General features: G+C 36.9%; 1 protein-coding gene across 3 annotated transcripts in view; it reads left to right on the forward strand.

The window, feature by feature from the left end:
* LOC135103687 (vesicle-fusing ATPase 1-like) overlaps positions 1–21,116 on the forward strand; it is a 27,356-nt gene extending 6,240 nt beyond the window's left edge. For all 3 annotated transcript variants that reach the window (XM_064010257.1, XM_064010258.1, XM_064010256.1), the window contains 7 exons: positions 6,600–6,688; positions 14,664–14,796; positions 15,368–15,599; positions 16,283–16,419; positions 17,406–17,592; positions 17,710–18,989; positions 19,789–21,116. In XM_064010257.1, coding sequence (XP_063866327.1) covers positions 6,600–6,688; positions 14,664–14,796; positions 15,368–15,599; positions 16,283–16,419; positions 17,406–17,592; positions 17,710–18,989; positions 19,789–19,959 — 2,229 coding nt within the window. In that variant the 3' untranslated portion in view covers positions 19,960–21,116. The remainder of the gene's footprint in view (positions 1–6,599; positions 6,689–14,663; positions 14,797–15,367; positions 15,600–16,282; positions 16,420–17,405; positions 17,593–17,709; positions 18,990–19,788) is intronic.
* Positions 21,117–21,461: the final 345 nt, after the last annotated feature.

Below are 21,461 nucleotides of genomic sequence, written 5' to 3' on the forward strand. Positions count from 1 at the left end.
CACCTCTTTTAGGGACAGGCTGAATGTAGGCAAACTTCCAGCAAAAAGGAAAGGTGGATGTTGACAGACAGAGCTGAAAGAGTTTGACTCGGCAAGGTGCAAGCACGGAGGCACAGTTTCGGAGAACAATAGGAGGGACCCATCAGGTCCATAAGCCTCCTGATGGTTTAGGCCAGCGAGGGCATGGAAAACATAATTGCGAAGAATTTTAATCCTCCTCCAGGAGGAGGCAGTAGGCACCTGCCGAAACGATAATTACTCCCAGTGAGGTCTAAAGCACTGTTCAGGGGGTGCTGTGAACTTATCATCAAACCCAGCTGTGACCTCACTGAACGTTTCCCTTTGTGTCTCACAACATAAGGGAGCAGTCACAGCCTGCCCTCTAAAGACAACTCTCTTCCTTCACACAAAACTACAAGCACCTAATAACACACATCCTTCACTCAAAAATTTCAAAATCATCATGGCGACTCCTACACCAGCCTCAGAGTCCCCATCTGGGGAGGGGACCATAAATGTCCCCAGGTCGGACTGCCTTTCTGTCGACGACCCTAAGTGTCTTGACACCCCCCTCAACTTTTTCTTCATTAACTTCTGCAACATTCGCGGTCTAAGATCTAATTTTCAATCTGTAGAACACCACCTCTCCTCTTCTAAACCTCATCTTCTTTTCCTCACTGAAACTCAGTTGTCTGAGGTAACCGACAGTAGCCCCTTTTCTGTTCCCTCTTACTTCTCTATCCTCATTTTCGATCCAAAGCTGAATGTTGCGTTTATGTGAGCAATGACTTAACCTGCTCTCGTGCCCACGCTCTTGAATCTTCCAAGTTTTCCACCATCTGGCTACGACTACAGAGTCACTCTCAAACTAAATTTATCTGTGCTATATACTTCTCACCTAACTCCTCTGACTATAAGAAATTCTTTGACTACTTAACTTCCAGAGTGGAGCACATTCTGACCCTCTTCCCTTTTGCAGAGATCTCCATTCTTGGAGACTTCAATGTTCACCACCAGCTTTGGCTTTCCTCTCCCTTCACTGACCATCCTGGTGAACTAGCCTTCAAGTTTGCTATCCTCCATGATCTATAGCAATTGGTGCAACACCCTACTCGTATTCCTGACCGTCTTCGAGATACGCCCAACATTCTTGACCTTTTCCTGATCTCTAATCCTTCTGCTTATGCTGTCACCCTTTCTTCTCCGTTGGGCTCCTCCGATCACAATCTCATGTCTGTATCTTGTCCTATCGCTCCAATCCCTCCTCAGGATCCCCCTAAGCGAAGGTGCCTCTGGCGTTTTGCCTCTGCTAGTTAGGGGGACCTGAGGAGGTATTATGCTGATTTTCCTTGGAATGACTACTGCTTCCGTGTCGGAGACCTGTCTTTGTGTGCTGAGCACATAACAGAGGTGATAATGTCTGGCATGGAGGCGTACATTCCTCACTCTTTTTCTCGACCTAAACCTTCCAAACCTTGGTTTAACACAGCTTGTTCTGGTGCTATACATGATAGAGAGGTGGCCCACAAAAGGTACTTAAGCCTTCCATCACCAGAATCTCATGCACTTTATATTTCTGCCCGGAACCATGCCAAGTCTGTTCTCCAACTAGCCAAAAACTCCTTCATTAACAGAAAGTGTCAGAACCTGACACTTTTTTTTTTTTGGCATCTAGCCAAAAATATCTCCAATAACTTTGCTTCTTCTTTCCCTCCTTTATTTCAATCAGATGGCACCATTGCTATCACATCTATTTCTAAAGCTGAACTCTTCGCTCAAACCTTTGCTAAAAACTCTACCTTGGACGATTCTGGACTTGTTCCTCCCTCTCCTCCACCCTCTGACTACTTCATGCCACCTATTAAAATTCTTCACAATGATGTTTTCCATGCCCTTGCTGGCCTAAACCTTCGGAAGGCTTATGGACCTGATGGGGTCCCTCCTATTGTTCTCTGAAACTGTGCCTCTGTGCTTGCACCTTGTCTAGTCCAACTCTTTCAGATCTGTCTGTCAACATCTACCTTTCCTTATTGCTGGAAGTTTGCACACATTCAGCCTGTTCCTAAGAAGGGTGACCGTTCTAATCCCTCAAACTACCGTCCTATTGCTTTAATTTCCTGCCTATCTAAAGTTTTTGAATCTATCCTCAACAGGAAGACTCTTAAACATCTATCACTTCACAACCTTCTATCTGATCGCCAGTAAGGGTTCCGTCAAGGCCGCTCTACTGGTGATCTTCTGGCTTTCCTTACTGAGTCTTGGTCATCCTCTTTTAAAGATATTGGTGAAACTTTTGCTGTTGCCTTGGACATATCAAAAGCTTTTGATAGAATCTGGCACAAAGCTTTGATTTCCAAACTACCCTCCTACGGCTTCTATCCTTCTCTCTGTAACTTCATCTCAAGTTTCCTTTCTGACCGTTCTGTTGCTGCTGTGGTAGACGGTCACTGTTCTTCTCCTAAATCTATCAACAGTGGTGTTCCTCAGGGTTCTGTCCTGTCACCCACTCTCTTCTTATTATTCATTAATGATCTTCTAAAGCAAACTTCTTGTCCTATCCACTCCTACGGTGATGATACCACCCTGCACTTTTCCACATCTTTTCATAGACGTCCAACCCTTCAGGATGTAAACATTTCACGCAGGGAAGCCACAGAACGCTTGACTTCTGATCTTTCTAAAATTTCTGATTGGGGCAGAGCAAACCTGGTTTTGTTCAATGCCTCAAAAACTCAATTCCTCCATCTATCAACTCGACACAACCTTCCAAACAACTATCCCCTCTTCTTCAATGACACTCAACTGTCCCCCTCTTCTACACTGAACATCCTCGGTCTGTCCTTTACTTATAATCTGAATTGGAAACTTCACATCTCATCTCTAGCTAAAACAGCTTCTATGAAGTTAGGTGTTCTGAGACGTCTCCGCCAGTTTTTCTCACCCCCCAAGCTGCTAACTCTGTACAAGGGCCTTATCCGTCCATGTATGGAGTATACTTCACATGTCTGGGGGAGGTTCCACTCATAATGCTCTTCTAGACAGGGTGAAATCAAAAGCTTTTCGTCTCATCAACTCCTCTCCTCTAACTGTCTTCAGCCTCTCTCTCATCGCCGCAATGTTGCATATCTAGCTGTCTTCTACCGCTATTTTCATGCTAACTGCTCTTCTGATCTTGCTAACTGCATGCCTCCCCTCCTCCCGCGGCTTCGCTGCACAAGACATTCTTCTTTCTCTCACCCCTATTCTGTCCACCTCTCCAACGCAAGAGTTAACCAGTATTCTCAATCATTCATCCCTTTCTCTGGTAAACTCTGGAACTCCCTGCCTGCTTCTGTATTTCCATCTTCCTATGACTTGAATTCCTTCAAGAGGGAGGTTTCAAGACACTTATCCTTCAATTTTTGACTACCGCTTTTGACCCTTTTTATGGGACTGGCATTTTAGTGGGCATTTTTTTTTATCGGATTTTTGTTGCCCTTGGTCAGTGTCCCTCCTACATAAAAAAAAAAAAAGTAGCATGAAGTAGTCAGAAGGTGTAGGAGAGGGAGGAACAAGCCCAGAATCGTCCAAGGTAGAGTTTTTAGCAAAGGTTTGAGCGAAGAGTTCAGCTTTAGAAATAGACGTGATAGCAGTGGTGCCATCTGGTTGAAATAAAGGAGGGAAAGAAGAAGAAGCAAAGTTATTGGAGATATTTTTGGCTAGATGCCAGAAGTCGAGGGGAGTTAGATCTTGAAAGATTTTGACACTTTCTGTTAATGAAGAAGTTTTTGGCTAGTTGGAGAACAGACCTGGCATGGTTCCGGGCAGAAATATAAAGTGCATGAGATTCTGGTGATGGAAGGCTTAAGTACCTTTTGTGGGCCACCTCTCTATCATGTATAACACGAGAACAAGCTGTGTTGAACCAAGGTTTAGAAGGTTTAGATCGAGAAAAAGAGTGAGGAATGTACGCCTCCATGCCAGGCACTATCACCTCTGTTATGCGCTCAGAACACAAAGACGGGTCTCTGACGTGGAAACAGTAGTCATTCCAAGGAAAATCAGCAAAATAACTCCTCAGGTCCCCTCAACTAGCAGAGGCAAAACGCCAGAGGCACCTTCACTTAGGGGGATCCTGAGGAGGGATTGGAGCGATAGGACAAGATACAGAGATGAGATTGTGATCGGAGAAGCCCAACGGAGAAGAGAGAGTGACAGCATAAGCAGAAGGATTAGAGGTCAGGAAAAGGTCACGAATGCTGGGCGTATCTCCAAGACGGTCCGGAATACGAGTAAGGTGTTGCACCAATTGCTCTAGGTCGTGGAGGATAGCAAAATTGAAGGCTAGTTCATCAGGATGGTCAGTGAAGGGAGAGGAAAGGCAAAGCTGGTGGTGAACATTGAAGTCTCCAAGAATGGAGATCTCTGCAAAAGGGAAGAGGATCAGAATGTGCTCCACTTTGGAAGTTAAGTAGTCAAAGAATTTCTTATAGTCAGAGGAGTTAGGTGAGAGGTATACAGCACAGATAAATTTAGTTTGAGAGTGACTGTAGTCGTAGCCAGATGGTGGAAAACTTGGAAGATTCAAGAGCGTGGGCACGAGAGCAGGTTAAGTCATTGCTCACATAAACGCAACATTCAGCTTTGGATCGAAAATGAGGATAGAGAAAGTAAGAGGGAACAGAAAAGCGGCTACTGTCAGTTACCTCAGACACCTGAGTTTCAGTGAGGAAAAGAAGATGAGGTTTAGAAGAGGAGAGGTGGTGTTCTACAAATTGAAAATTAGATCCGCGAATGTTGCAGAAGTTAATGAAGAAAAAGTTGAGGGGGATGTCAAGACACTTAGGGTCGTCGACAGAAAGGCAGTCCGACCTGGGGACATTTATGGTCCCCTCCCCAGATGGGGACTCCGAGGTTGGTGTAGGAGTCGCCATGATAATTCTGAAATTTTGAGTGAAAGGTGTGTGTGTTATTAGGTGCTTGTAGTTTAGTGTGGAGGAAGAGAGTTGTCTTTAGAGGGCAGGCTGTGACTGCCCCCTTGTGTTGTGAGACACAAAGGGAAATGTTCAGTGAGGTCACAGCTGGGTTTAATGATAAGTTCACAGCACCCCCTGAACAGTGCTTTAGACCTCACTGGGAGTAATTATCGTTTTGGCAGGTGCCTACTGCCTCCTACAGCCTTGGACCGTTCTCTCTCGACCCCTAAAACTGGCTGGCTTACCCACTCACAGCTACGGGATATTGTACCCTTCGTTCTCGGGGTCAGCAGCTGTGCCTGTCTGGAAGGTTTAAAATATATTTATTTATTTATTTTTGTATTTTATTTTATCTATTTTTTATTTATTTATTTTTATTTATTTATTTATTCTTTTTTGTAGGGATTATCAACCATACTTCGATTGTAACAAGGGTCTTAAATTCAATCCCAGCGCATAGAGGACAGGTTAAACCAGTGTTATATGCAATAAAACGGTTTTTACGGCGGAGGCGCGTTGGACCTTTGTTACGCGCCTCCATTCAAATACAGTACTGTACTATTCTTTTAATCAAGCTCATCATGCCGTCCCATGGTACCTAGGAGAGTAGCAGCAGTGACGAGGAAGATGAGATGCTAGTGACATTGCTAAAACTATCGGAAGTGCGTAGCTGCACGGACACTGCTCATCCTCACTGTCACTTTTAACGAACCACCAGCCTCTACCTCACATTGCTCACATACTCCTGATACATCTGTACCACCAACCCAGCCTTCAACCAGTAGTACATTATTGGAGCTGCAAAGCTGGCTAGTAACGCTGGTGCATCATGTGAACGCGGACTCTGTACTGGTTTGAAAAAGCTAATTTTAATTCCTTGTCACTTTGAAATTCTTTAATTATGGCTTCTCGAAGAATTCTGAAATTTCCATTATGAACACTGATATCTCTATTCTTGATGTCTTCCACAAATTGTAGCAGTGTCCATACTGCTACACACCTCCGATTGTTTGGGCAATGTCACCAACATCTCGTCTTCCTCGACACTGCTGCTACTCTCTTGGGTACCGACCATGGTTACCATGGATACCACGGGACGACATGGTTATATAAAATTATGATAATTCAAACACAACACATAAAAAGGGACAAAAAACCATGGAGCATTGAGCTACAAGTGTTGTTACACTGACGTGAACAAAGTGACCGCCTGCAAACAAATGGTCGATTCTCAAAGCAGGGGCACGTGTCCAGTGTTGCCACAACTCCATCTGAAGCGCGCGGGACTTTTTTTTGGGTCGGCTGCTCCAGATTTTGTCCGCTACTTCTGAAATCCGTTAAAGCGAGGTCCGTAGTACCGAGGTATGAGTATACTAGGATCCACAACCAGTTTGTAAATTTTGCTGTCAAATGTAATAAACATGCATTTATTTGGGCTGAAAGAATTGTATTATTATTATTATTATTATTATTATTATTATTATTATTATTATTATTATTAATTTATTATTATCATTTTTATTGTTATTATTATTATTATTATTATTATTATTATTATTATTATTATTATTATTATTATCATTATTATTATTATAAATGTTTAGTCTGCCAGTGTGTGGACTAATGCATTTTCAATATCTTCAGATGATGAGGGTTGCAAAGTGTCCTAACGAGGAGCTTTCCTTCACCAACTGTGTCATCGTCAACGAAAATGATTTCCCGCTGAAGGTCAAGTAAGTTAATTACTTCTCTCATTTGGGTGACCACCTCGATTCAAAGTCCATTACCACTCCCACCCCTGTAGTACTGAAGAAATGTCTGGTGCATGACAAAGTAACTGATGTGAAAACCGATTGGGTTATAATGAAAGCTATTTCAAAGCTTATGATGTGTAATATTTATTGAGGACTTGGCATTTTTCATCTTAGAAACATGACAAGTAAAGTAACTGAACCATTCCAAAATTTGTAAGAAGAGGTAGAAGGCAAAACATAACTTTAATACAACACAGTTTGTGTTCCTTATAACAGCTCAAAGAAAATGTAATATATATATATATATATATATATATATATATATATATATATATATATATATATATATATATATATATATATATATATATATATATATATATATATATATATATATATACATATATATGAGAACTCCAGAAAACTTCAAGCAATATAATAATTAAGCTAGCTAAACATAACTTTAATACAACACAGTTTGTGTTCCTTATAACAGCTCAAAGAAAATGTAATATATATATATATATATATATATATATATATATATATATATATATATATATATATATATATATATATATATATATATATATATATATATATATATATATATATATATATATATTTTTTTTTACGTCTAGTTTTCCCTAGTCTGTTAGGGCTGAGACGGTGCCTCCTGATGAAGGACTTTTGGATTTGGCATTTAAAAAAAATGTAATATATATATATATATATATATATATATATATATATATATATATATATATATATATATATATATATATATATATATATATATATATATATATATATATATATATATATATATATATATATACGAGTATATATATATATATATATATATGTATATATATATATATATATATATATATATATATATATATATATATATATATATATATATATATATATATATATATATATATATATATATATATATATATATATATTGCACTATAAGCGATTTTAATTCTTGAGATAGAAGAGTTTCTGTGTAGCTAGCTTAATTATTATATTGCTTGAAGTTTTCTGGAGTTCTCATTGGTCTTGAAGAGAAAGTGAGGGCTACTTGTTACCATTGCACTAGATTTTTAAAGTTTTATTACGAATTTCAGCCACACGTGTTACCAGGATTCTCTCTCTCTCTCTCTCTCTCTCTCTCTCTCTCTCTCTCTCTCTCTCTCTCTCTCTCTCTCTCTCTCTCTCTCTCTCTCTCTCTCTCTCTCTCTCTCTCTCTCTCTCTCTCTCCTTGCCAGCCAAGCTGCTTTCCTTCATGCTTAATTATGACATACTCTCGGATGTGGATGCAGATGCGGAATCCGCATCTGCATCCTTCACCAACATATCCGCATTGCGGATATGTTCAGAATTTTGGTATAAAATCACTGTATAGTACCGGTTATTGCCAGATGGCAGCTGATTTTGTTGTACAAGACTGCATTTTGTAATTTTAAAGTTTTATGGTGAGTTTCAGCCACACGTGTGTTACCAGGATCTCTCTCTCTCTCTCTCTCTCTCTCTCTCTCTCTCTCTCTCTCTCTCTCTCTCTCTCTCTCCGACCGTGAGGTGGCGGGTGATTGTTCTTTGCTCTGAGCTCATGAGCGAGAATCCTATCCAAAAAGCCAACCAGGCTGGTTTTCTTCATACGTAATCATTTATGCAATATTACGTATAGTACATACAATACTATTACACAGTATATACAGGCATACTTTTACGTATTTACATGATACATACATAGTCACTGAAAAATTCTCTCCATCCTTCTGCCCTTCTGCAAAACTCTTGACACATTAGGTTGTGTAAATTTGAAAGGAAATTAATAAAAGGTGTAATTTTAGTAAATATTTAGTAAACATGCATCAATGAATTTTCTTCAACTTCGCAAGATCTGTACTCTGTAGTTTGTATTCTATAAAATATATCCAACACATCCTCTGTGTGGTGCAGTGGCAGAACAAGGGGTGCAAAAATGGGTGTCACTCTGGGGGGCAGGGGTGGGGAGGGTGGGGGCATTGGTAAATATGGGCTGGCACCATAGTAATATATATATATATATATATATATATATATATATATATATATATATATATATATATATATATATATATATATATATATATATATATTATAAAACATAAGGTGTATGAAGATAGAAACAGTAATTCGGCTAATATTAGTAACATTGGATAATAATTAAGATGTATTTTTGTTGTACACATTTCACTACAAACATTCAAGGTTTATCAATTTTCTTAGCAATGAAATAAGATGAAATTAACACATGTAAAAAACAATGATCATGAACAAAAGTGATCTGTCAACAAAATTAAATACATTATACCAAACATTGTGTATTTTGATAAAAATCAATACCACTATAGTGAACATGACATAGTGGTATGAAATTGTTAATATATATATATATATATATATATATATATATATATATATATATATATATATATATATATATATATATATATATATATATATATATATATATATATATATATACAAAAGTTTGAAATTAAAAACATCATGTTTAGCGATGTATCTTTCACCACATATCTGGTAAACACAAATGGGACAGTTTTTAATGACGAAAATATAAGGAAGATCATATATAGTTGTATTCTGTAGGCATAGGAATATTATGATGAATATAAATTTAAAGATTGTAAACTCTGAAAGACAGGGCTGGTGACATGGGAGCTAATAATAGATTAATTTTGTGTTGTGATAGTTGTGGGCAAACTACTATGATTACTGTAAAAAATCTAAGAAAAATCTAGAACAACACACATTTGTTATGTTTCTTAGCGAAGAAGTTGACAAACATGTCCATGTCAAGCTGTTTAGCTTGAAGCTGATGAATGCCAAGCCCTGTTCTTGCCAGTTTTCTGCTATTACCCTCTCTGTTAAAAGTCACAACTTAGAAAGGTGTAAAACTGGCTATATGTAGCTATACTAAAAAAATAAATAAATAAATAGAAAAAAATAAACACACACACACACAGTGGAGAAGGTAATAAAATGTAAGGGCAATTCTGAAATTCTACAAGTGATGATTACAAGTGGAAATGGAAGGATAATGAATTATGTAGGAGTGTATGTGCCACGTATGACCAATGCTTGGCAAAAAAAAAGAGCGTGAAGAGATGTTGGTAGATGTGCTAAAAGGTCTTGAAAAGATAGTGATGGAAAATAGTGATATAGTTATTGTTGGTGATTTTAATTGTAAGGAGATAAATCTGGAGACATTGACAACTACTGGAAGTGAGAACTCATGGAGTAATAGACTATTGAACTGGGCAGTGGAAAACTTGATGACTCAGTGGGTTGATTATGATACCAGATTTAGTGGAAGAGATAAACCATCAAGACTTGATTTAGTGTTTACCAAGGACATGGAAATTATTGAAACTATACATTATGATAGCCCTCTAGGTAAAAGTGATCATGTGTTGATGGAATTTAATTTGAAAAATGAAAATGTAATCATTGATGGAAATTATAAGGTAAGAAGATTTAAATATAGTAAAACTGACTTTGAAAAATTAAGAAAGTACTTTGTTGCTGTGGACTTTCAAGATGCAGATGTTCAGGAAAAATGGAATGAATTTATAAGGATATATAATTCTGCTGTGCAGAAATTTGTACCTAAAGGAGAAGTGAAATGAAGAAAGAGTAAAAAATGGTTCAATACAAAATGCAAAGAGGCTAGAAATCATATATCAAATGCTTGGAGTATATGAAAGAAGAGGAAAACTGAGAGGAGATGAGAGGAATATACTGATGCCAGAAACAAGTACATTGAGATAATCAGAATAGAGAGAAGGAACTATGAAAGAGATATAATAGATAAGTGTATAAATGAACCCAAACTATTCTTTAGACATATTAATGGGAAGATAAAGAAGAAAGGTGTATCAAGACTGAAAGTTGAAGGAAAAATCTGTGATGATACACAGGACATGGTGGAGGTTATGAACAATAGTTTCAGATCAGTATTTACTGTGGAAGGGGAGTTTGATGCTGGAAGGGATAAGTTGGTACAGTCCCAGTCAGTGAAAAAATACTTAAGATGATGGAAGAACTTGAAGTAAATAAAGTAACTGGTCCAGATGGAGTATCGAACTGGATATTGAAGGAATGTAGAGAATATCTGGCTGATAAAATTCAGCCTGGTGGTGACATCACTATCACAGGGAAGAGTACCAAAAGATTGGAAGAGAGCAAATATTAAACCAATATGCAAAGGAGGAAATAAGGAAAATCCACTAAATTATACACCAGTGCCCTTGACTAGTGTTGTAGGAAAATTATGTGAATGAACAATAAAGGAAAGATGAATGGAACACTTGGAAAGAGATAAAGTTTCAGTAAATTGTCAATTTGGATTTAGGAGGGGAAGATCGTGCTCCATGTTCTTTTATTTAAGGGTAGTCGATATTGTGCAGGAGAGAGATGGATGGGTGGATAGTGTCTACTTAGACTTCAAGAAGGTATATGACAAAGTACCACACTGAAGATTGCTATGGTAGATAAAAAATTATGGAAAAATTGGAGGAATACTGCTGGAGTGGAATGAGGATTATCTGGATGATAGATGAGAACTGTAATACAAGACCAAAATTCATCTTGGCTGAAAGTAACTAGTGGTGTCCCACATGGGTCAGTGTTGGGACCGATAATGTTTGTAATATACGTGAACGACATAAATGAAGAAATAGATTGTTATATGAACTTATTTGCAGATGATGCTAAGCTGATGAGAAGAGTAGAAAATGTAAGTGGTATGGTACTGCAAGATGATTTAAATAAGATAAATAGATGGAGTAAATCTTGGCAAATGGAATTCAATTTAAGTAAATGTAAAGTAATGGAGTTTGGTAAGACTAAGAAAAGAATACAACATCATAATGAGATGGAAGGTGTAAAGTTAAAGAAGTCAAAAGGGGCAGTGGATTTGGGAGTAACAGTTACTGAAAATTTGACTCCGGACAGACACAATGATAAAATTACTGGAGAGACGATAAATTTGTTAAAAGAATAAGAATGGCATTCTCATATTTGGATAAAGAAATGATAAAAAAGTTGTTGATTTCCACAGTAAGACCAAGATTGGAATATGCAGCAGTGGTGTAGTCTCCTCATACAAAGAGGAATATTATAAAATTAGAAAGAGTACAAAGAGCAGTCACTAAGATGGTTCTGGAGTTGAGTAAATCGACCTATGAAGAGAGATTAAGAATGTTGAAAATTCCTACCCTTGAAAATAGGAGAGAGAGAGAGGAGATTTAATAAATATCTATAGAATGATAAATGGTATGGAAAATGTGGACCAAGAAGGTTTTATAAATCTAGACACACAGAGTACAAGGGGACACAATAAGAAGTTGAAGAAAGTTAACTATAGAAGAGTCATTAAGAACTAGTTTTTCTCACAGAAGTGTGAACAAATGTAATGAACTCAGTGAAAAACGTCAATGCTGAAACTGTCAGTGCTTTTAAGACCAAACTAGATAGATATAGAGATAGATATAGATATAGAGTAATCTCATAATATTAGAGATTACTCCCCTCCTGTAAACCACAACTAGGTAAATACAACTAGGTAAAACACACACACACACACACACACACACACACACACACACACACACACACACACACACACAAAAGCATTTGATAAAGTTCCCCATAAAAGTCTTATGTGGAAGTTAGAGAATGAAGGAGAACTGAAGGGAGCAGCATTGAGATGGATGGATGATTATTTACTAGGGAGAGAAATGAGAACAGTAATCAGAGACACTAATTTAAGTTGGTGTGAAGTGACAAGTGGGGCACCGCAAGGATCTGTGTTGGCACTTATTATGTTTCAAATATATGTAAATTATATGACAGAGGATCTGAATAGTTACATAAACCTTTTTGCTGATGATGCAAAAATTATGAAAATAACAAAGGATAGAAATGACTGCAAGGAGTTACAAATGACAAGATACATGCAGGGAGCCAAAGATGGAATCTAGAATTTAATGCCAGAAAATGTCATGTGTTGGAAATAGGAAAAAGTAAAAAGATACCTTCATGGAATTACAAAATGGGAGGAAAAATAATGATGAAAGAGTAATGAAGAAAAAGATTTTTGAGTAATGATTCAGGACACACTGTCACCTGAAAGGCACATAAACAGAATATTCAGCTCTACATACAGCTTTTTAAAAAAACATTAGGGTGGCGTTTAACTATTTAGATAAAGAAATTATGAAGAAATTTATAACAAGCATGATACAACCTAAATTGGAATACACACAATAGTTTGGGCTCCACGTAGAAAAAAAGATATATGGAAACTGGAAAGAATACAGAGGATAGTGACAAAGGTACCAGGATTGAAAGACTTAAGCTATGAAGAAAGACTTGAAGAGATGGGATTACTAATGCTACAAGAGAGAAGAGAAAGAGGAGACCTGATAACAATGTACAAATTAGTAAACAATATAGAAAGAATAGACAGAAATTACTTGGTACCACAGATGGAGGAGGGAGAGAGAGACAGAAGAGAAGAAAATAAAGAAGAGTGGATGTTCGAGCGACATCAATTAATACAGCTTCCCATATCGAACTATTGAAATCTGGAATGATAAGAAAGAAGAGGTGGTTGTAGCAAACAGTGAACACATGTTTAAAAAGAAATTGGATAAATATGGTTATGGAAACAGGACAAAATGAGCTTTGACTCATGTGCTGTACAATACAACTAGTTAAGTACAACTAGGTAAATACACATATACAATAGCCTACTAACCACCCACAGTGTACCCTCATTTTGGTGAGTTGTAGGCTTATTTATCACTCATAAACCCATATTCTTGTCATAGGATTAAAAGCATAATTGTGTTCTTGTCCTACTTAATCAGCTCCAGTACCCATACATGTGCATGGGATCAACTCTTCAGTATAGCCATAACACATAATGAGGAGCTTATAGCTTATTGAGCATTAGTAATATTATAACCACTATACCAAGCAATACCACATATTGATGACCACATAAGAACTACCGTACAAGAAAGGTAATCAACAAAGATCAAACTTGCCACATTGGTTGTACTCTTACTTGATCTCACGCATCATTACTCGCCTGCAAAATATAATGTTCAGACTCTTGTTTCAACTTTGGTTTATAATGAAACAGCAGCCATGCTATGTGTATGTTAATCTTATATTAAATAGGTGTTGGTTAAACATCTGTAACCTTACCCACATTTTTGGCATTATGTTATTATACAACCCATTCATGAGTGTGAATTTTTTAAACACTGCTTACCTTTTTTTTTTCTATCAGTATGTTACCAATTTGTCTAATTATTCAAAGAGGGGGGAGGGACTCTTCTCTGAAATGTGTGCCCCCTGCTCCTCCGTGCCACCCCTAGTTCCACCACTGGTGCAATGCGGATGATGTGGATGTGGATGCAAAAGCAGATGTTTATTTCATCACAAATGTCGATGTGGATATTTTTTTTATCAGAGCTGCGAATGCAGATATGGTTGTTAAAAACTGCAGGTGTTCTGAGGATGTGAATGCAGACATCAGATACATCTCTACATTGTATGTTTCTTTTTTTTTCTCTCAATCTCTCCATCTGTGACTACATAGATTATTAGTAAGGAACTTATTTCTTGAGTAATCCCTTACATACTGTGCAGCTTTGTCAATGCTGTATACATAGACTACAGTTTCTTTAAGTTATGAGAATGTATTAATTTCAAATGTCATAGCATAGCCACCAGTAAATGTAAGTCAAAGGTGAAGTTGTGACAAATGTATTAATTTCAAATGTCATAGCAAAGCCACCAGCAAATGTAGGTCAGAGGTGAAGTTGTGACAGAATAGACATTTGTGATTACCTTTTCTTTTCAGGTATATTCAGGTAATAGCAGACCAAGGCCGGCAGTTCATCTACACCATCAGACACGACCGAGGGGTGAAGCCTGGCCACATGGGGTTCAATGCCATCCAACGCAAGCAGGCACTTCTCTCCCTTGATCAAGAGGTGTGACCAAAATAAGTGTGCCATAAGCACTACTTATCATTCAGGGTAGGATAAGCCAGTCCTCTGAATTTCACCTTTCATTTCACCCTCCAGATTCATTTATGTACACATTCTCAAGTGACCTGGTGGTGTAATGGTTATGGGTCCTGGCACCAAGGGATTCAGGGTTCAAATCTTAGGCTGGATGGAGACAAAAAGGGAGTTTGTACTTAAGTAATTTATCTGGACATGATAAAATATGCTGCACTGTATGGGTATGTAGTGCATGTACATAGCTGTGGAATTAAAGCTGGAAACAAGTAGAGGAGAGACAAGAGGATTCCAAAAAGTAGTGTATATAATAGAGATAGATAATAAATTTGCCTTTTTTTTATTGCCATATTACTGGAAAGAAGTCTTGATGGAAACAAGGAAAGAAGAATTTGGTTATATAGAAAAATAATATTACATGTATGTGACTTCTACTATATAAAAATAATCTCAAGAACAAGTTATCATAGTTGGTAGTATGTTACAAACAATTCAGAAAACCCCAAATTGTAACACGTAGCTAACGGTGCACATCTCTCAGATCCGTGTGGAGCCATACGTGCATGACCCACACAGGCAGCTGATCGGCACCATGGTGTTAGAAGCTGACTTCCTGCAAAAGAAAAGCACCACCAATGAGCCTTACAACACAGATCAGATGTCAATGGCCTTTATGGAACAGTTTGCTAAGCATGGATATACTGTTGGGCAGCCACTTGTCTTCAAGTTTCAGGACAAGAAGACATTGTCCCTTACTGTTAAGGAGATTGAAGGTATATCATCAAAATTAATCTTATCTGCTATTTTTCATGTTTCTATATCATGCAAATTATATAAATGTGGGATAGTATCTTTTAATCTATTTGCAGTAGATTATATATATATATATATATATATATATATATATATATATATATATATATATATATATATATATATATATATATATATATATATATATATATATATATATATATATGGTGTCCCATAAGTTTCCATACATAGGAAAAATTATAAGAAATTGTAGAATTATAGAAAAAAACATTTTTATTTATATAATATGCTCTACATGACTGCCTTTGTGTTGAAAACACATTTCAATGCATGTCCTCCACTGCTGAAGAACACGTTCAAACACATCTGGATTTATGCTTGTAATGGCGTTCGTGATACCACATGTATGGAAACTTATGGGACACCCTGTGTGTGTGTATATATATATATATATATATATATATATATATATATATATATATATATATATATATATATATATATATATATATATATATATAATGTTAGTAAACAGATATTTTGCAACAGGATCAAGTATTTAAACATGCATGTAAAAGCAGTTGGACTGGCAGATAGATATTGATACATACTCAAGATATTTCAAAATTAATGTTGAACATTTATTTAAGTTTAAATATTTATTCACTACCTCCACTTACAGCTGCTGACCCAGAGGCAGTGACATCAGGAACGAAAAAAGAGCCACGCAAAATAGATTTTGGAGTGTTACAACCCAATTCTTCGCTTATATTTGAGAAGAGTGAAGGCTCTTTCCTAATTCTTACAGGCAAAGCAAAGGTATGACAGCTTCAACTTCTAGATTTTGATAATTAGTTATTTCACTGGATGATTTAAAGCACACAGTAAATAGCTGGTTGATAATTCCTAAAGCACTCATGTCAGCTCACTCACTACTTCCATTAAATCATGGAAGTTTGACTACTTATGATTATTAGTTGGTCAATGAAAACAGTTTAAAATAAAATAGCCAACAGCTAACTGACCAATGATTCAAGAGTGCATCATTTGCTTCAGAGGCCTTAACTTTCATTATATTGTAGTATTTAATAAAAGTATTTTTATGCCATAATAAACCATAATTTGCCATAAAAATAGCATCCTTAAAGTGGGTTAAAAAATTAGTAATGCCAAGAGCATCCAGATATAGGATGAAGCCAGAATATAAGGAAAGGTGAAATCAAATTGACTGGACAACTTGTGAAAGAGATTAGTTAATTTAAATTTGCACCCTGGTTCAATATTGTGTACAGTACATATATGAATCAAGGAAGAATTAGTTTCAAGAGAGAGCATTGTAAGGATGGATGCTGGTAGGATGTTTGAGGTATATAATGAAGGATAGGACAATAATTATAAAGGTGAAGAAAGAACTATGTGATGGCCTGAAGATGCCAGTGTCATTGTATGTAAGTGAGAGATGGACATTGAATGAAGTTCAGAGATCTAGTATTCAGGCAGTGAGTATGTGTTATTTATGTGAACAAGATGGGAAAATGGGTTGTGAAAGCAGTGAAACTATATAGAAGGCTTGGTATGTCTTAAAACTAAAAGATTGTTTAATCACATGAATAATTTTGGAGAATGTGAAAGAACAAGGATATGCAAAGGTGGAATGGATGCTGTGGGTTCAAAAGGAAGACAGTTTGTGAAATATGAATACAAAGTGTTTGAATATTTCAGAGAAAGAAGAGATGCTAATAAGATCATTACTTGTAAGTGCCAAATACAGAGCAGTTATTAACTTAAAAAACCTGACTTTGCAGGCCCGGTCAACCCACACCAGTCTCTTCTCAGCTGACTGGGACTTTCAGAAGATGGGCATTGGTGGTTTAGATGAACAATTTATTCAGATTCTCAGAAGAGCTTTTGCCTCAAGAGTTTTTCCACCAGAAGTGACAGAACAGCTGGGAGTGAAGCATGTCAAGGGTCTACTGCTGTATGGACCTCCAGGTATGAGCTATTATATTTTTGCTTACCGGGAACTTGGACCTTGAAAGATTTTTAGATTATTTTTAGAAAAATAGCATCAGAGGTTGTACAAGTTTTTAAAGAATTCTCATATTTCAGGTACTGGCAAGACATTGATGGCTCGTCAAATAGGAAAGATGCTTAATGCTCGAGAACCAAAGATTGTTAACGGTCCTGAGATTCTAGACAAGTATGTGGGAGAGTCTGAGGCCAATGTGCGCCGCCTCTTTGCTGAGGCTGAAGAAGAGGAGAAGCGCATGGGTCCCAATTCTGGTCTTCACATTATCATCTTTGATGAGGTTGATGCCATCTGCAAACAGAGAGGTTCAGTTGCTGGCAACACTGGTGTCAATGACACTGTGGTCAACCAGCTTTTGTCCAAAATTGATGGTGTAGAGCAACTCAATAACATTCTAGTCATTGGCATGACCAACAGAAAGGACATGATAGATGACGCCCTGCTGAGGCCTGGTAGACTGGAGATCCAAGTAGAAATTGGTCTTCCTGACGAACAGGGACGATTTGACATTCTCAAGATCAAAACTGCAAAGATGAAAGAACACAACAAACTGGATCGTGACGTTGATCTTGCAGAGATTGCCTCTCTGACCAAAAATTTTTCAGGAGCGGAACTTGAGGGCCTTGTGAAGGCTTCCTCATCCTCGGCCTTGAAGCGCTACATTCATCTAGGAAACAAAATTGAGGTGGATCCTAATGCCATTGACAAATTGAAAGTTACTCGATCAGACTTCATCTACTCCCTTGAAAATGATGTAAAACCCTCCTTAGGGACCAGTGATGAGGCTCTGTCAAAGTTTATTGAGAGAGGAATCATTAATTGGGGAGCAACCAGAGAACTAGTGGAAAAGGGACTGATGTTTGTAAAGCAAGCAAGGTCACCTGAAACTAGTAATCGGCTTTGCCTTTTACTTGAAGGGGCACCAACTGCAGGTACTTCTGCAATGGCAGCATATTTATGCAAAAATTCTAACTTCCCTTTTATAAAAGTCATTAATTCTCGAGAAATGGTTGGTTTCATGGAGGCCTCCAAGTGTTTGAGAATCAGTAAAATTTTTGATGATGCATACCGCTCAGAACTAAGTTGCATTTTCATGAATGACCTTGAACACTTGATGGGATATTCACCTATTGGCCCAAGGTACCAGTCCCTTGTTCTGGATGCCATGTACTCTCTTCTGTCGGCCTCTCCTCCTCCAGGCCGCAAATTACTTGTCATCTGCACTTCTAAACGACGCTCAGTACTGGAAGAATTGGGTCTCCTCTCAGCCTTTACAGCCGTCATCAGGGTTCCTTATATTGCACATGTGGAAGATGTCAGGCTTGTGCTGGAGGAGTCACAAGCAATGAGTCCAGATGAGGTATGTCTATTTCATTAGATCATATAAACATAGTAATATATTTTTCATAGCTAATCAGTGTATGTACAGTATTGGTACCTGATCCTTGTTCATCAGAAGTAATCCAAGGAGGTAGCCATAATAGGGCTCCAAAGGAAAGCAACCTTCTCCTGTAAAAAATGACACCTTAGAAGCACTTTGAAATAATTTTTACCATAGCAAGCTTGAATAATACCACAGAAAAAAATGTCAGAAATGGCTTTAAGCAGTGGAATGCTGGCAACAAAGATGAGCAGGAATGGGAGATGAACAGTGACTTTGTTGGTAATTAGGATGAAAGTCTAATAATAGAGAAACTATTTCCAATTGTCAATGAATTATCTATTTAGTGATTATCACCTGCCAAACAAGACTTGTGACAAATAAAATAAGAACTAGGAGGATGACATATGTGGTGCTTTGGGCCTCAGATTGTCATTGCTGCTCCATGTAGGAATAAGGTAGATAGCAGTATGATGCAATAGATGGCAGAGAAACTGTCTCATCTTTCTCTAACCAAAGATATCATGTGCGACATCTCATTTGGTGTTGTCAGTCTCCAATCTAATCAATAAGTCCTTCTCATTCTTATTTGCAGCTCTGTGGATGTGTAAGTCTTTATAAGTTGTCCTAACAACCAATAGATGGCAAATATAGAGAAGCATTTCCAGGAAATAATAGTTTCCTGGAATATCTGGGATAAGATAAAATTTAGAAACTGCCATTAAATGAATACATATTCTTCATGTGAATAGTAATACTGAATATATTCCTGTTCCAGATTGAGGCAGTTATGGATCACATTCATCATGGAAAAATTTTTGTTGGTGTTAAAAAGCTACTGGGTCTCCTTGACACTATGCGTGTTATGAAGGGAGTTGACTGGCGTAAGAGAGTAGCATCTTTCGTTAACTTGTTAGAAGATGAAGGGGTGTACACTCCAGAACTATAATTTTTTTTTTTTTTTTTTTTTGTTGAGTGAGACCATATGCATTCACACATGGCCAAATATACATCACAAGATAGAAACTGGTGAGGAAAACTGCATGGTAAGCTCCAGATTTTAGTATTACATATTTAAACATGAAAATTGTGACAATTTAGACAATTAGGCTGGAATATAATATTATCTAGCATCATCAGTGGTCCCTGTGAAATAAACAAGTTAATTTTAGAATAATTTTTGAAACTGTGGTGCAGTTGTCATGCATGGAAGTAGTAGTCATAAAACTGGCAAGCTTGCCTTTATCAGTGGCTATAGAACATTATGAGGAGGAATTAACAAGTGTTAGGATTTATGTCAGATTATTGTTTTATTTCACATTTTTCAAGTTATTGCTGTTATCTTAAGTTATATTTCTCTGGTGTGATGTCTGTTATTGAGATTAATTCATCACATCAAGATTGGGGGAGGGGGATCCTGAAAATATTGTTTAATATTGTTTTGCTCAGAACTGTCCTTAGAAAAATATCTATAGTGTGTGTATGTGTGTGTGTGTGTGTGTGTGTATGTGTGTGTGTGTGTGTGTGTGTGTGTGTGTGTGTGTGTGTGTGTGTGTGTGTGTGTGTGTGTGTGTGTAATAAGAAGTGTTCTGCTCTCAAAATGAGCTCCTGGTGTGCATTTCTTCATCTAATGAAATATTCATTTTTAAGATCTTCATTTGTTTACTCCAGTCATGAATTTTTATAGTGGCCAAATGTAATGTGTGATGTGTAAAACATTATTAATAAGTGCTAAAATATAGCTACTGATGTTAGGTAATATTTGCTGCAAGATCATACACATAATATATGTAAATTAACTATCCTTTCCACTTCTAATGAACATATCATATGGTGATCAAGAATCTCAAAGCATGTGTTTGTTTTCCTTTGTGACAGTGCAATATTCCACCAAGGGTTTTTCTTTTTTTCTTTTTTTCCTTACAGTGAAAAAAGATGGTTGATTGACCATAAATTAAATAATATGTAAAAGGTGTTCAACTTACAAAAGGTTGTGGTGTGATTCAATTCATCACCAGTTTGGTAACTTCACAAACATATATAACTGTTAGTTTATGTTGCTCCTTAAGTAGTCTTTTTTTTTTTCACATTCAAAACAAAAATTAATCCTAAGTAATCTTTAAATGGATCGTGTTGCTCTCTGCATTTATTTGAAGATTCTTTGTTGATCAATCTATTGCTGCTGTGATAGATACTCATTTATCTTCTAAACCTAATGCTAGAGTTTCACAGGATTCTGTTCTCTAAGCTTTTTTATTATTTTCTCTGTCCTATTTGCATTAATTTAGTGTCCTCTCCACTCATGTACTGATGGCTCTCCATCACTTATCTACACTATTTAATATTCATCTCTGCTACAGGCAATACATTATGTACTTCCAAAGAGATATTACAGAATACATATTTCCAATTTTTTTATGATTTCTGAAATGGGCAGGGAGAACCTGGTGG

Source organism: Scylla paramamosain, chromosome 9 (genome assembly GCF_035594125.1).
Source record: "Scylla paramamosain isolate STU-SP2022 chromosome 9, ASM3559412v1, whole genome shotgun sequence".
In the NCBI taxonomy this organism is placed as follows: Eukaryota; Metazoa; Arthropoda; class Malacostraca; order Decapoda; family Portunidae; genus Scylla; species Scylla paramamosain.